The 15,537-nt window shown below is 49.4% G+C and overlaps 1 protein-coding gene across 6 annotated transcripts in view; it reads left to right on the top strand.

Moving 5' to 3' along the window:
* Positions 1 to 15,537, top strand: part of LOC138511221 (long-chain-fatty-acid--CoA ligase ACSBG2-like) — a 379,274-nt gene that overhangs the window by 143,568 nt on the left and 220,169 nt on the right. For all 6 annotated transcript variants that reach the window (XM_069626758.1, XM_069626757.1, XM_069626756.1 and 3 more), the window contains 2 exons: positions 528 to 625; positions 1,153 to 1,442. In XM_069626758.1, coding sequence (XP_069482859.1) covers positions 1,158 to 1,442 — 285 coding nt within the window. In that variant the 5' untranslated portion in view covers positions 528 to 625; positions 1,153 to 1,157. The remainder of the gene's footprint in view (positions 1 to 527; positions 626 to 1,152; positions 1,443 to 15,537) is intronic.

Raw genomic sequence — 15,537 nt, 5'->3', positions numbered from 1 at the left:
GTGATCTGAATGACACAAGGCCTTGTAAGATTGTTGTTTTGTACCTCTTCTGTCCTACCTTCCTTGTCTTGTAATGCCTAGAAACAATGGTGTACAGGTGCATTATAAATGACTTATCATATCATATCATATATCATATGCACAACTTTCTTTGTCAGTCTTGGTTGATGTTCATCATTGTGGTGCAGTACTTATGTATGCACATATTCTGGAACATGCACTCCAGGGTGACTTGTGAAGGGGTGTGTGGGATTGAGTTGGACGATGTATTCAAGTGACCACAAGCCATTATGGCATTTCCAGTGAGCATAGCAAGTGCTGCTGCAGAGAGCAAGAGACCAAAGACAACATGTCTCCCTTTGACTCTAGCTTGTTCTGGTAATGAGATGTTGACCCGATGTACTGGACACTCACTGACTGGGGTATCACCCAAACCTCTATATTTTCGGCTGCTTCCTGTGTTGTAAATCATGAAAGCATGAGTCTCACAGTTCCTGTCCTCATGGATTATCTGATCTTCCTACCAGGGTTCACCTGATGTCAAGTGACTCCTCCACTTATTTCAAGGAAAGAACACTATCACCGGAACCCCTGAATTGCTGCTTCTGCCTCCCACAAAATAAGTGTGAGTATCACACTAGCTTTCCACTGGTATTCTCTGATGGTCCTATCAGGTGTTCACTTATAGTATGTGTCTCAAAACATCCCTGCAAGAGCCTGGTGTTGGTGGACTGGTGTACCACAAGACACCTTGAATCATTGCTACTAAGTGTGCCCGAGTACACACTAGCTGCTCCCACTCAGAGGTGTGACCAAGTTTAAAGAAGCCTTGACCTGGTCGAATCCCCTGATCCATGATTCAAGCAGAAAAGGGCCTAAGCTTGATGTGATCATACGTTCTTAGATTTGTATACATGTTAGACAATTTTGTAAAAACTATTTACATTTCATATATTACCCAAAGAAAATCTATCCAACCTGTTTAATGTATAATTTATCAAATTGAAACCAAATTATTTGGATGAGAACATTCCTGTCACACAAGAGGAAAGCAGTGCATTCTGTATCTAAAGGAAGGGGAAGAAATGTTTGGCTTTGAAACTGATTTGCCTTTGTGTACTATTCTAACACATTCCATCATGTTGATTGCAGGAGACATGCCTACTGCTACCAGTGAAATTAAGAAGGACCCCACCGATCTGAACCTGGCTACAGCAGACAGCCTATGGACAACAGCAAAGGATGGAGCTGTGAAGTTGCGCATGGCAGAGCTGGGACCAGGCTCAGAGCCACCAATGACAACAGTGCAGATGTTTCAGAAATCCGTCCAGAATTTTGGTCATCGACCAGCGCTAGCGTTGAACAGAAACGGGCAGTGGGAGTTCACCAGCTACCTGCAGTATTATGAGCAGTGCCGTGCGGCAGCCAAGAGCTTCCTGAAGGTGAGTCCATGCTCCCATGTTCTTCCATTCATCAATCGCAAGGGACGTTCACATGGCGTGGTGAGTAGAGAAGAAAGGGTGGTCTGAGGTGAAATGAAGGACATGTACATAGACGTATTGCTGTTGCAGTGGGTAACCCAGGCTGATTGCTGAGGTTACAGGCACATCTTGGGACTGTGGTGCAGTTCCCAATCAGATAAAAATGGACTGCCATTGCACAGTAGTTAACAATGAAAGTGACATGTGGCTGACCTTGATCATAATGTTCATTTTTAGTGACCTTATGACATAGTGTATTTTATATATATATAATAGTGAGAAGAAGCAATTCAGTGACAGGTAGCTGTGTGATTAAACATATATGAGGTAAATGTTCCCCATTGAATGAATCTACATATTCCTAATCCATTTAATGAGGCTTAAGAGCCAACAGCAGAGTGCTTTGTTATGTTGTAGGTGACTAACATGCAGGTTTGTGGTCCCAAGACGAAGCTGAGGTCCTCACACGAGGGCAATGGTCCCCTACTACACAACAGAGCTCAAGGGTCAGAACTCTAATATAAGCTTGTTTAGAGTGAAAAAGGAGGCCTCAAACGAGGCCTCGCCGACCACGCGTGTAGTGGTCCCTTTGCCCAGTGTGTCACAAAGGAAAGCTTGTAATGCAGCCTGTTATGACAGTTAGAGACTTAATTCCAAATGTGTTGATTGTCTAGTGAGCTAGATGCAGTGAGAAGAACACTGATGGATGGAATGAAGCCTTCCATTGGTGATAAGTGCCTGCATTATACACTTTCTGACTGTCTAAAGAGATGATTAGAGTCTGTAATCAACACTTTCTGACTGACTAAAGAGAAGAAAATATTCTCTAATCATTCAAACACTATTGTAGGATTGAGAAGGGCTCTAGAATTTTGTGTCTGGGTGACTGATTCTCAGTCACTGCAAACATTTCCAAAATGAGAGAATCTGTCCTGACCTTCTGCACACTCCCTCCTCTACATGTTACACTCTGCATCCTATACCATGATCCTCTGCCTCATTCTGCATGTTCCTGACCCGGCTAATCATACATACAGACGATATGGTAAAGATTTTTTTTAAAATACTTTATTTGTATTTTATATAATCAAACAATACAAAAACAAAGTCTGATTCCCTCACATCGCCCGCCAAACTTGGATACACATCCAGAAAATTCCTTAACTTAAGTATTCTTCGAGTTGCATGCAACATCATTAGTCCGCATTTGAAATCATGTATTGGACATATGGGTCCCACACCTCAGGCGGGTGGGCATGTAATAGCAGAGTCCGTATGCAGGCAGTCTCAACATCGTGACAGTAGGCTATGTGCTGTAACCATTCTTGTACTCTGGGCGGATGGCCTTCCGCCAGGCTACAGCCACCCTTCTGCGTGCCAATACCAGTAGTAGTCCAGCCAAATGTCTCCTTATGGGCTGCAAGCCACTAGTGCATCCCAGGAGAGTTAGTGTGGGGTCCAGCAGTAAAGGCTCACCAATGATCGAGGAGATTTGGCCATCAACTATACCCAGAAATCATGGACCAGTGGGCACTCCCACGTCAGATGGAGAAAACCAGCCGGGGCGCATCCACATCTCCTGCAAGCGCCCGGGTGTCAGGGTGATATCTGTGAAGCTTGGCCGGGGTGTGATAGGTCTGGTGCAGAAAGTTCAAATGTATTTGCTTGTATCTGGAATTCAGAGACACTTTCTGGGTCTGGTTCAGTATGTACCCCCAGTCTTCGTCATTTATTGGTGCCCCCAGAGTTGTTTCCCATCCCCTTCGCAGGATGTCTTCGTCCCACAGCAGCTTCGAGATCAACCTCCGTATATCCGTAAGACCAGGCGGCCCTCTACCTGGGATTCATGGTTGTTCGAGCAAGGTTGTGAGGAGCCCCCAGAGAACAAGACGCAGTCGGAAATATATAAATGTCTAACGCCGAAACACCTCCCTTATCTTTTACATGTTGGATTGTGAGGAACTCCCCCTCTGGAAACAGGTCTGAATTCCTAGCTTATTTGCCCACTGGAGATATACCTGTGCGTCAGTCAGGGGCAGGCCCAGGGACGTCATTTAGGGATTGTCAGGGGTCGCAATTGTGACACCTGCGGTCTCCCTTGCTACCACTGTGGTCTTCATTGCTACCCCTTATTCTTTTTATTGAACGTATTGGGATGTGGCAGCGCCATGTGGCTTTTTGCTTCTGGAGTGGCTGTTAGGGAGAATTCTCATCTATGGCTAATTTCCCTCACCTAGTGAGTCCCCCAGCAGATTTTCTGGACTTCTGGAGTATATTTTTTTTCCACTTGGTAAGAGGGAGAGCTTTACCCCCACTCTTACCTGTGTTTTGCTATGTGTTTCTACCTGTTTTTGTGATTATGGACTCTGAAGTACACCACTTCAGTATCCCTCTTCTTTTTGTGTGTCACACAGCACCTTCAGTGCCGTGGCACAGGGTTGTCTTTGAGACTTCCCTCGACTCCATTTCTGAGGCGACTACCATCCCAAAGAAAAGGGTAAAGTTACTTAGTCAATCTACCACAGATCCAGTACACCCCATCTTCCATGGAGTACTGGAAAGGGTTAATTTGTATCACTTTTTATCTGTACCTCCTAGAGCATTGTTTTGCTCTTTTAACATTTAGACTTGGCTGGTGGCAGTGGTATCTACCCTGACTTTTCGACCGCGATTATATTAGATAAACGTGGTACAGTTCTTGGCTATTATATTAGCCTCGAACATAAACCCGCTCAACCAAATCGTCTTTCTTTTGGCTCCGGTTGGGTTTATTCACTATTTCTTAGTGTTAAAGTCCTTCTTGTGTCTTACTTTGCGCGGCAAACTAGGTTTGCCTTCTTGGTCACTGTCTTTTGGCGGGCTTCTGCTCAGAAGCCCTCCTCAAGGTGCCTGGGTGTCTAGGTGGGCTGAATGTGAGGGAGTGGTGTAGTCACCCCCTGCACAGGTTATCCTAGGAAACCCAAGTCGCACTTTGTCATGATTGGCCAGGGTAGTTGTCTGGGCTGGACAACCTCCCTGCTGGGTGATTGACAGCCAGGCTGTGTGAATGGGGGTTTTCCGCATAAAAAGCAGGTCTCTTGGGCTAGAAGTCAGAGAGTCGCCACTGGAACTACAAGGAATGAAGAGAAGCGGAGAGAACGATGGCTGCTGCAGCTACCCCGTCCCGGTGAAGCCCTGCTGCAGTCCTGAGCTATCTTCCCTTCAACGACTTAGAGAAGATCCATTCCGGAGTCTTCTTCCTTTGAGCTTGGTGGGGATAACCAGCTCATCTTCTACAGCCAGAGGATCCTCTTCCTTGGTCGAAATCGCTGCATGTTGCTGTAGTGGTCCGGATAGCCACCTGAAGAGCCTCTCCTGTTTTTAAAGAGCGCACCTTTTATTCCTCGTCGCTACTCCCGGCTTCATCCTTGTGTGGTGCAGACCCCCTTCAGACGTCCTCCTTCACAACGAAGCGCCAGGAATCGTGGGTCTGCGGGAAAAAAACAGGAACAACTGCCAGGGCACCAGCTGCACCATTGGAACAAGGTACTGTGTTCTACTGGAGGAAACTGGGTGAATCCCTTTTCTTCATTTCCAAGGCTTGCCCTTGTCTTCCCTCCTTTTTTTAACTTTTGCTTCCGAACATTGACAAAATCGATGTGCTTTTGGCTACGTGGAATAGTGAACTGTCTGACTGTGTGATCTTCGGCAACAGGCCCTGGTGTCTTTCAACCCTGGATCCGGCCTTTGACTTTTGAACTCCTGAGTGTTTCTTGATTCTGCCTGCCTAACCAAAATATTGTCTGTGATTTTTGCCTCCAGCTCCCTCTGGGTAGCTCAGGTGCTAAGTGTGTTTTTGCCCCGGTAGCATTTCATGTCACGGATAGGCATTTATTTAGTAGACCGAACTGTCAAAAAGTGATAGCAATCGTATTCGCAGTAACGTGTTTTGTGCCTACCACCGGTTCATTCAAACACAGGGTACTTACCTTGAGACATACTATACAAAGTGAATTGGTTAGTTGTAGTATATTTAACGTGTGGTTTTTATTTGAGTTTAATAGAAGTGTTGTGTTTATAATGAATGGTTTAAAAATAAATATACTTATATTTTTTACCTGAAACCTTGAGTCCGTGTTTGCTTGAGTCACAGTAATTGTGGTCCCTTTGAGTAATCTCTGATACTGCTCATATACTCTTGAGATAACCCTGGCTGCTCCGCCACTGCTACCACTCTGACATAGTAGTACAGGCTTGTACCAAAGGTAAAACTTGTATTGCCACCTGTAGTCTTAATTGTGTGTAGTGGTCCCTAAGGGCACTGCACGGGATTCTGCCTAACAGTGGCTGGGAATAAAAATCTAACTTTCAGCAGTGACCCTACATAAGAACGAATAAGAATCTGTCTTTCTGGATTTCTATACAATAATGGCTAGACTCATTAAAGGTTTATTTCAGGCACACCTCACTGATTTAGTCTGTTCTTAAATACCTCAACTCAGCCTTTAATCCTTCTGAGGTCTTTAAATGAGTACCGACACAGGTTTCTTAAGCGTAAGTGCTATCTAATAACACATCATTATCATTTGGTCATGGACGTCTGCTTGCATTCACAGTCATTTGGTAATATGGGCCTATACACACTGATTCTAATGATACATATGGTGATCCATTTTTGTATGAAATGTATATTACATTATAGTGATATCGTAACCACATTTTTAGTAGTGTACTTAAGAACAATGCCATGTGATGCCACTTCCTGTTTTGTCCAGGGGTGAAAGGTTGTGTTCCATCACTTCCCGTGATGTCACTTTAGGGAGTGGTCAAATGACAACACTCACTGTGATGTCATCAGAGGTCAAGGGTCATGCGATGTCACTTCTGCTACCCAGGGCATTTTGGTGAAATGTCCTCCATGGGCAGGTCTGAAATGTGGCACGCTGGGATCAGAGGCGAGTATAGGACAGAAAGGCCAACCTTCCCTGCCATTTTCCGCCAGATTGCACATGTGATCTTGACTACGTTGAGGGGTGCCAGCCCAGGAGTCACCAGCGACCCCCCGATGATCACTGCTCACAGCCAGAGCAGCACAGCTAGAGCCTTATCCACCTGCACATGTGGTCGGATAAAATGTGTAGCATACCAGTGACTAGAGAAGTGTGCCTGTGCTGCCCAGTAGAACCACTCAAGGTCAATTAGAGCTAGGCCTCCCCTTCTCAGCAGTTGTGTCAATGTCATATAGGCCACCCTCGCCGTCCTCCCAGCCCACTCCAGGTCGAGGATGAGTCCGCGTAGGCGTAGAAAGAAGCTGCCTGGCAGCAATAGAGGGACATTGAGGACAGGTAGAGGAATCTGGGGAGAACAACAATTTTAACAATTGAGACTCGACCGAGTAGCATCAGTGGAAGTGTACGCCATCTGCTCACCATCTCTTGGAGCCTCTCCACCGTCCTACCGAAGTTATCACAAAATAGGTCCTCTCGACATTGAGAGACCATAATGGCCAGATACTAAACTCCTGTCTTCTCCCATCTGAGACCGAACTTGTCTCTGAATTCTGCGGTGCTTGTGGTGAGGGGGAACATCACTGATTTATTATGGTTCATTTTCAGGCCAGAGAAGCACCCAAAACATATCACTTCCCTCATTACTGAGTCTAGGTTATCCTCCGGGTTACTGATGTGGAGGGCCACATCATCGGCGTATAATAATATAATCAGTCTATGCGGGTAGAAGCTGAGCCCCCTCTGTATGTAGGGATTGCTGCCAATGGTTCCATCACCAGGGGGCGAATAATAGTGGGGAGAGGGGGCATCCCTGTTGGGTTCTCCTCCCCATCTTAAAGCCAGCCGACCTCGCCTGCCGCACCACGATTTTCGCCACAGGGTTGGTGTACCGTAGGGACAACAGGTTGATGAAATGGCGACCTAGACCTTGTTTACTGAGCACCGCGAATAGGAAAGGCCACTCAACGGAGTCAAATGCCTTTTCCGCGTCTAAGAATACAGCAATAGCCTGGGCGTTAGTTCTGAACTTATCGAGTTCCTCGCATAGATGTGCAAGGACCCTGGGGTTCAAAGTGCTTGCATAATCGGTTTCCAGTTCCTTCATTTTAGATTCCCCCTGCGTTAGTTCGAATCTAATGCTCTGGAGGAGTACATTTTCTTTAGACATACAAGCTCATCGGATGTAGCACTTTAGGCTTTCCCACAGCACCCCCACCAACGAGACGGAACCTTTGTTATTTTGGAGGAAGGATTGAATGTCACCTGCATAGTTCCTGGTGGAACACTGTATCCTGTAGTGCGTCAGATTTAAATCATCAACAGGGCCCTCCTCCCCCTGGTCTGCCCACCCCACATTCTAGGAGAACCGGAGCATGATCGAAAGGGTTATGATATGATATATGATATGATATGATATGATTGGTTATTTATAACGCACTTACTACCCTGAGGTTTCTAAGCCCGAATCCGGGGATCGAACCTGTGTTGCTCTGTGTCGTCTTGCCTCCAAGGCGAGCACTTTGCCCCTGAGCTATTTTCCCGATATCCTTTGTGATAGTAACTGAGGGGCGCCCCACCGGAGTTCCCCGGCATGAGATACCAATAGATAATAGAGCCTCGAACTGGAGCTATGTACCCGGGAGTGGTATGCAGTGATAAATGTGCGGCAACAATGTCGCCTGAACAAATAATCGCGGCACAAATGCTGTGGTTTGACCCGTTAAAGGTGTACCCCATTACAACATTGAAGAATTGCGGGGGTGTACCCGCTCCCCTTAAATGGTATAATGGGTCAGGGGGTTGCAGGAGTTTCCCCCACATCCTTTACATGGATTGTGGCGGCAAATCCACAGCCTTTTTGCCACAATATTTTGTGTTCATGGCCATTTTTGCTGCAATTTTAACACATGGAACCCCGGGAGTGGTAGGTATAGTCTCTCTCCCCTTGATGGAAATAGCTCCAGGAGTCCAGGAGTTCATACGACATGCAGATTTCCTGTACTTGAGCACCGGCCTTGGTTATATTACCCTGTCCCACACCCATCCTATCCAGAAGGGGATCTAGCACTGTGTTCAAGTATCCTCCCACACTACCGTGACGCTCTGGCATCGGCTAGGCGTATCATCACCGAGCTGAAGCTATTCAGACTATCCATATTGGGGCTGTAACTGTTCAATAGTGCCACCTCTACACCCTCAAGGATTCCATGGACTAGATGAGCGCGCCCCCATGTCGTCTTTCGCTGCTGAGAGCAGGCGAAACTTGACCCCTCTACCGCACAGGAGGAGTGAGATGAAAAATACCTGTGGCAGTTGATGCCCCATTTATTCTCAGAGGAGGGGGTGAGGTGGGTTTCTTGTATAAAGGCCACATCAATCCGGTGGCGTCTGAGGTATTGTGCGACCTTCCGAATCTTAGCAGGGCTTTACCCCCCCTAATATTCCAAGTCACTCCGCGGAAACCCAGTGACTCCTAGTTTGTCTAATCTTGTTGGGGGTGTCACTCCCCATCCATTTCTCCCTAGGACTTGCACACTGTTTGCCATCTTGGGCGGATGTAATGGCGAGACCCGCTGGTGCGAATCGGACTCCCAGGAACCTAGGTGAACTCGAACCCCCCCCTACTCTCTTTGACACCTACCATTTCCCCCTCCCCTGTGTCTCTTGACTCCCCCCATTTTGGGCCCTCCCACCCCCACTGGCAACCCCAACCCGCCTGTTAGACCCACCCTTACCCCCGAACCATTAACCAAAATATTGCTGCGCATGGAGTGCTAGTGCCAAGACAAGCGTGCAAGGCTCCTGCACTTACTGGTGGTGTATAAACAACTGAGGCAAATTAACAAACTTTGCAGCATTACTCAATGACATCCTCGCTGACATATGAAACATGTTAACAAAAAAAAGTCATCCCGGGGTGGTCTCCGGTTGGCCCGGTCCCGGTTTCGGGTTGTTGCGAGGGGAGTGTCTACCAATCGCATCCAGGAACGCACTTGCTGCCTCTGGCAAAGTAAAGAATTGTGTTCTCCCCCTGTGCTGGATCTGAAGCTTCGCAAGGAACAGCATGAGTATTGAATGTTGTGGTCACTCAGCCGACGCTTGACCCTGTGAAGGATCTCCTCGATGCCTGCACCGCCTCAGATAAATCTGGATAGATCTGGATCCTGTCGCCATCGTAGTGCAATTCTCCTTTGGTCCTGCCCAGCCACAGGATCATGTCCCGATCTCTGTAATTGAGAAGGTGTGCGATGATCGGGCGCGGGGCTGCTCCTGGTATAGGTCGGGTTGCAGGTATGCAATGGGCCCTCTCCACCACAGACAGCAGAGATAACTCTGGTCCCCCAATGAGTTCTCTGCACATAGTCTCCACAAACTCCTTTATGTTGGGGTGATCTTGGCTCTCTCGGACCCCCACCAAATGTATATTGTTCCTGCGGGCCCTCCTTTCTAAATCTTTGTTCTTGGCCACAACCGCTTTGATCTGCACCCCAAGGGATCAGAATCTGGCCGCCAGTGAGGTCGAACCATCCTCTAACCCTGATACTCTGTGTTCCTCCTCGTCCAGTCGGTCTCCGTGTTAGTCTAGTAGGTGTTCGAGAAGGTCGACTTTGGAGGAGAGCGAATCCAATTTCGAATCAAGCCCCCCGATTCCAGACTTGAGGTCGAGGAGTATCTTCCTAATGTCCACCTCCGGATGGTCAGCACCTCCCTCTTCGATCTCTTCCGCGTGCCGGGGGGCCTCCAGCACGTCCCTCAGGAGGTCGGGTCTGGTGCGATCTTAGGTCACCACGGGTGGGGCGTCTCAAATGGCAGTATCCGGAGTGGCCACTCCTATACCCAGAGCATAAATGTTTATGATAGATGCCAAGTGGCCAGGGGAGAAGACACTACGTTAGACTTCAATCGGGGGTCAAAAAGGATTCCTTCTGTGCCACCAGATTGTGTGCCTTATTGGCGATCGATCATTTTTCAGGCCAGTCTCTAGCTGGGGGGCATGATTCTTCAGGCAGTGCTGCCCTCTGGGACCACTCCCACTCTAAGCTTGTCTGACCAGTCTTTCCAGGGGTCACCCAGACACCCGCTCATCCAGATTTGCAGCTAGCTCGAGCCTTCTTTAGGGGTGGGCACTCACCGGAGATCGGGCTGCATCCCCCAACATTATGGTCAGCCCCGGGAGAACACCTCCAGGTGCCGCCCCACAGGGTCTGTGCCCTTAGCAGCATGGCAGCAGGCTCCAAACTGCCTCAGCTCGCAGGGGAACAGCCAAGGATCTGTGGAGCACTGTTCGTACAGCTATAGGGGGAGGGGGCCACCCTGCCAGTTCCAGGATTCTGTTGCCCGCTGTCCCTTCGGTATGCCAGCTATCGGGGTGCCCTTCTGTCAGGTCGCATGATCTAAGGGCGGGTCCCCAAACATCCCAGCTTTTCTCCCTCGTGCTCACCCTGCATCCGGGTCACTGAGGCACTATCGTTGTTGCACCGCTGCTCACTTTTCTATGTGGGATGATGGGCCGCCGGTCCCTTCATCTCTTTTTGGGTCAAGACTCTCCATCCCGGGAGTCCCACTGTACAATCTCAGTGCAGCCCCCCCCCAAAGTTGTAATCACAACCCTCGGTAGTTGATCTTGCGGGGAGGTCAGGGAGTCCTTTAAGTGCCCTTGTCGTCTGGCCTCTTGTTTTCTCTCTGCCCCGCTAGGCCACTAGTCAAGGGCGAGATATGCCAGATCAGCATCCCAATATCACTCTCTGTGCAGGCTCTGCATCATCGGTTCAAGGTCTGACGTGCGGCAGGAGCAGGCTCCAAACTCACAAAGCCTAGGTCGCAGCCGCGCGCAGCAGCAGCAGGAGTCGGCAACTGTCAGCACTCTGCTGGTGCCCCCGCATTGGGACTCGCACACACCCTGCCACGTCTCACCGACCGGTTGGAGCGGCCAATGGCAGGATCCCTGCTGTTCCTCCCTTTGGAAGGAATCCGGTCACTGTCTGGGTCCTCGATCTCATCCCCCCTCTCTGACGAATGGGGGATATTGTGACGAGTCTCCGGTGCAGAGGACAGGGGTGGAGAAAAGATGGGCCTCCACTTCGTCTGGTGGTCTTCCTCTCGCTCACCTCCCGGGTCTTGATCACAGGGTGGCCACAATTCCTCAGATTATCTGCAGAGGGCGTCCTGCGTTGATGACGTCGATCCGTTGTCCCTCGAGGGCCTCCGTCGAGGGTCGACGTCACTGGATGTTATATATAGGAAGCACGGCGCCCATAGCCTCAGTTGTAGTTTTTTTCCCAGAACGTGTGGCACCAATCTCCTGCCAGTATGACTGCAGATAGCCTTGCAGAAATGTAAGCTGCAATCACATAGGAAATTCAGTAGAGGGGCAGGCTGAGAGGGCGATGTGGAATACGTCGGAGGAACATCCCATCGAAAGAACGTTACCAGATATGGTAAGTAACTTGTTCTTCGAGGGGATTGTGTCCTCCAACGTATTCCACATCTATGACAGACTCCCAAAGCAGTACCAACTTATGGAGGTGGTAAAAGAATTTACAATTTAGAATTTTAGAATGCCCAATCAAATGGCTGAATAAAGGACTGCCTTACCAAAGGCCAAATCCTCCCATGTATGGAGTCCAAGCAATAGTGTCTCACAAAAGTATGGACAGAGGCCCATGTGGCTGCTTCGCAAATATTGCGAATAGGAACGCTGCTCTGTAGAGCAGTGGAGGCAGCCACACCCCTAGTAGAGTGAGCCCGTAAGCCTACTGGAGGGTCCTTTACCGCCAAACGGTAACACTCAGAGATCGTCAAAATGATCCATCTGGACAAGGTCTGCTTGGAAACAGCCTGACCCAAGCGCCTTCCAGCATAACCAACAAAGAGCTGATCGTCCACTCTGACCTGGGACATCCGTGAGAGATAGAAACTAAAAGCTCTCCTAGGATCCAACCTATGGAGCCTCTCCTCTTCCTTACCAGGATGTGGAGGAGGATAAAACACCGGAAGAATCACCTTCTGGCTCAAATGGAATTCCTACACAACCTTCGGAAGAAAAGAAGGCTGCACCCGCAGGACAACTTTGCCCTTATGGAAAACAGTAAAGGGTGGCTTGGCGGAAAGTGCCTGCAACTCACTCACTCTGCGTGCGGAAGTAACCACAACTAAAAACACAGTTTTAAAGGACAACAGTCGCAATGGACAAGAATGTAAGGGCTCAAACGGAGCTCCCATTAGGAACTTAAAAATGAAATTCAAATCCCGTCCCAGCACTTGGAAAGGCAACGGTGGAAACACATTAGTTCGCCCTTTGAGAAACTGGGAAATCAAAGGAATCTTAAAATAAGAACATTCCTCAGACAAGCGCTTAAATATGGACAGCGCCGCCAGGTAACCCTTAATGGTACCCACTTGCAGGCCCTTGTGCGCTAAAGAAAGCAAAAAAGACAAAACCAAAGGAGTAGAACATTGAAAAGGATACACATTCTGTACCCTGCACCAGTCACAGAACTTTCTCCAACGGCAACGGTACAGGGATTTCGTTGCAGGCCTTCTGGCCGAAAGCAACACCTCCATAACGTCTTCGGGGAGGTTCCAATCCTTATACCTCAACCTTTCAGATACCAACCATGAATGCTGAGAGACTTAACCTCTGGATGGAAAACCCGACCCCCCCTCCCGTGAGAGCAGATCATCTCGGTAGGGAAGACGGTGTGGAGGGCAGATGGACATGTCTTGAAGGTCCGGGTACCATGCTCTCGTGGCCCAAGCCGGAGCACTGAGGATCATTCGGGAACCGAAGCTCCGTAACCTCTGCAACACTTGCGGAATGACGGGGACTGGAGGAAACGCATACAGCAGTGGGAAGGACCACTCCACCACAAACGTGTCCCCTAAGGCTCCTCTTGGGGGAAATTCCCGCTTGCAGAATCGCTTGCACTTCCGATTGACACTGGTGGTGAAGAGATCCACTTGTGGTGTCCCCAAAGGGCAAAGATCTCCAAAAGAACTTCCTGAGCCAGCTCCCACTCGTGAGAGACCATGCTCTGCCTGATCAGAGCGTCTGCCGCCACGTTTTCGTCTCCGGCCAGATGAACTGCCGAGATCGAAATTTCCTGCTGGATGGCCCAGAACCAGAGATGCATCGCGTCACTGCACAACGGGAGTGACCCTGCCCCCCTTTTTTGTTGACGTAGTGCATGGCCACTGTATTGTCCGTCATAATCAGGACATTCTTCCCCCACACAGATGGCAGAAAAGCCTTCAGGGCTAGCCTGACGGCCCTCAGCTCTAACAGATTGATGTGAAGCCTGGACTCCGACGGAGACCAACGGCTGCTGGCGGTCAACTCGTTGGCATGATCGCCCCAACCTGGGAGGGATGCGTCCGTCACGATCGTCACCTCCAGTCATGGTTGCCAAAATGGTGCTCCCTTCATCAGATTCCCTTTGTCGGCCCACCATAGAAGATCCGGGGCGACCGAGGTCGGAATCTGAACGGGATCCGACATCCTGCCGGAGAACTGCGACCACTGCATCTTGAGAGCTCACTGCAGGGATCTCATCCGCAGCCTGGCCTCTGGCACCAGGAAAATGCAGGATGCTATGAGACCGAGTAACCTCAAGAATTCGAACGCCGGGAGACACTGGGCACGTTGAAACTTGTTCACCATCTGCAGAATGTGATGAGCCCTCCCCTGGGGAGGCGAACACTGCCCCGGGGATGTGTCGAGCACTGCTCCGATGTATTGGAGCCACTAGGTAGGTGTCAAATGTGACGGACAGATGATCCAGGGCTTTCTAGGGAGAATCCCACCTTTCCTGAGATACGCTGCAACCACCACTATCAGCTTGGTGAAGACTCTCGGGGCGGAGGTCAATCCGAAGGGCAGGACCCGAAACTGAAAATGCGAGTCACCAACCGCGAACCTCAGGTACTTCCTGTGCTTAGGATGAATTAGCACATGAAAGTAAGCATCCTTGATGTCTAGAGACACCAACCAATCCTGAAGTTGAAGGGCCTGGAGGACTTGAGAAAGAGTTACCATCTTGAACTTTTCCTTCCTGAGGAGCTTGTTCAACCAACGCAAGTCCATGATGGGTCTCAATCCACCGTCTTTTTTCGGGATAAAAAAATAAGGGGAATACCATCCCTTGTTCCTCTCCGCTACAGGCACCAGTTCTATGGCGCCTTTCTCCAGCAGGGATAGGATTTCCTGCACAAGGAGCGGATCTCGACACTTCAAAGAGAGCTTCCCGGGTGGATTGCCGCGAGGCCTCTGCCAGAAGGGAAGACAGTAGCCGTGGCCCATGATCTCCAGAACCCACACATCTGAAGAATTGGCCCGCCATTCTCCAAGATGCTGTGCAAGTCTACCCACAACCAGCGAACCATGGGACATAGCCTCATGACTGAGCGGACGCGGCTGCGTTAGTGCCTGAGGGCAAAGAGGCAACTGCCGAGCGGCTTTGGCACCGCGAGTACCTTGCTTTCCACCCCTGGTACTCCTACGGTGGCCACTTTGACTGGCAGCTCCTCTCGATCTACCAAAGGAAGAGTAATACCGAAAGAAACCTCTCCTCCATTGTTGCCCCCTAGGATGAAAAGGCGGAGGTTGATGTACTGCAGTGCTCAAAGACTTCGGTGCAGCTTTGGAGGTCTGCAACCTCTCAAGGCTCTCGTCAGCTTTGCTGCCAAACAGATGAAGACCATCAAAGGACATGTTCAGAAGATGGGCTTGCACATCAGGAGCAAACCCTGACTTCCACAACCACGCAAACCTGCGTATCACTGTGCTCGCAGCCATGGACCGGCTAACACAGTCTGCCGTCAAAACCCGACTGAAGGGATTTGCACATGGCATCCTTGCCGTCTTGCACGAGGGCTAGAAAACCATCCCTTTCTTCCCCTTCGGAAATATGCTCAGCCGCCAAAGACACACAGTTCCACAGTGTGTGTGTAAATCTCGCTAAGGCACAAGTGTAGTTGACAGACTTTAATGCCTTACCCCTAGCCGAAAATACCTTCTTCGCCCAACCATTAAAGCGCTTATCGTCCCTATCAGGAGGGTTGGTAGGGTA

Source organism: Ambystoma mexicanum, chromosome 6p, assembly GCF_040938575.1.
Source record: "Ambystoma mexicanum isolate Mex_15411 chromosome 6p, UKY_AmexF1_1, whole genome shotgun sequence".
Taxonomy (NCBI): domain Eukaryota; kingdom Metazoa; phylum Chordata; class Amphibia; order Caudata; family Ambystomatidae; genus Ambystoma; species Ambystoma mexicanum.
Note: the sequence above shows the minus strand (reverse complement) of the source record. Positions and strands in the feature narration are given on the sequence as shown.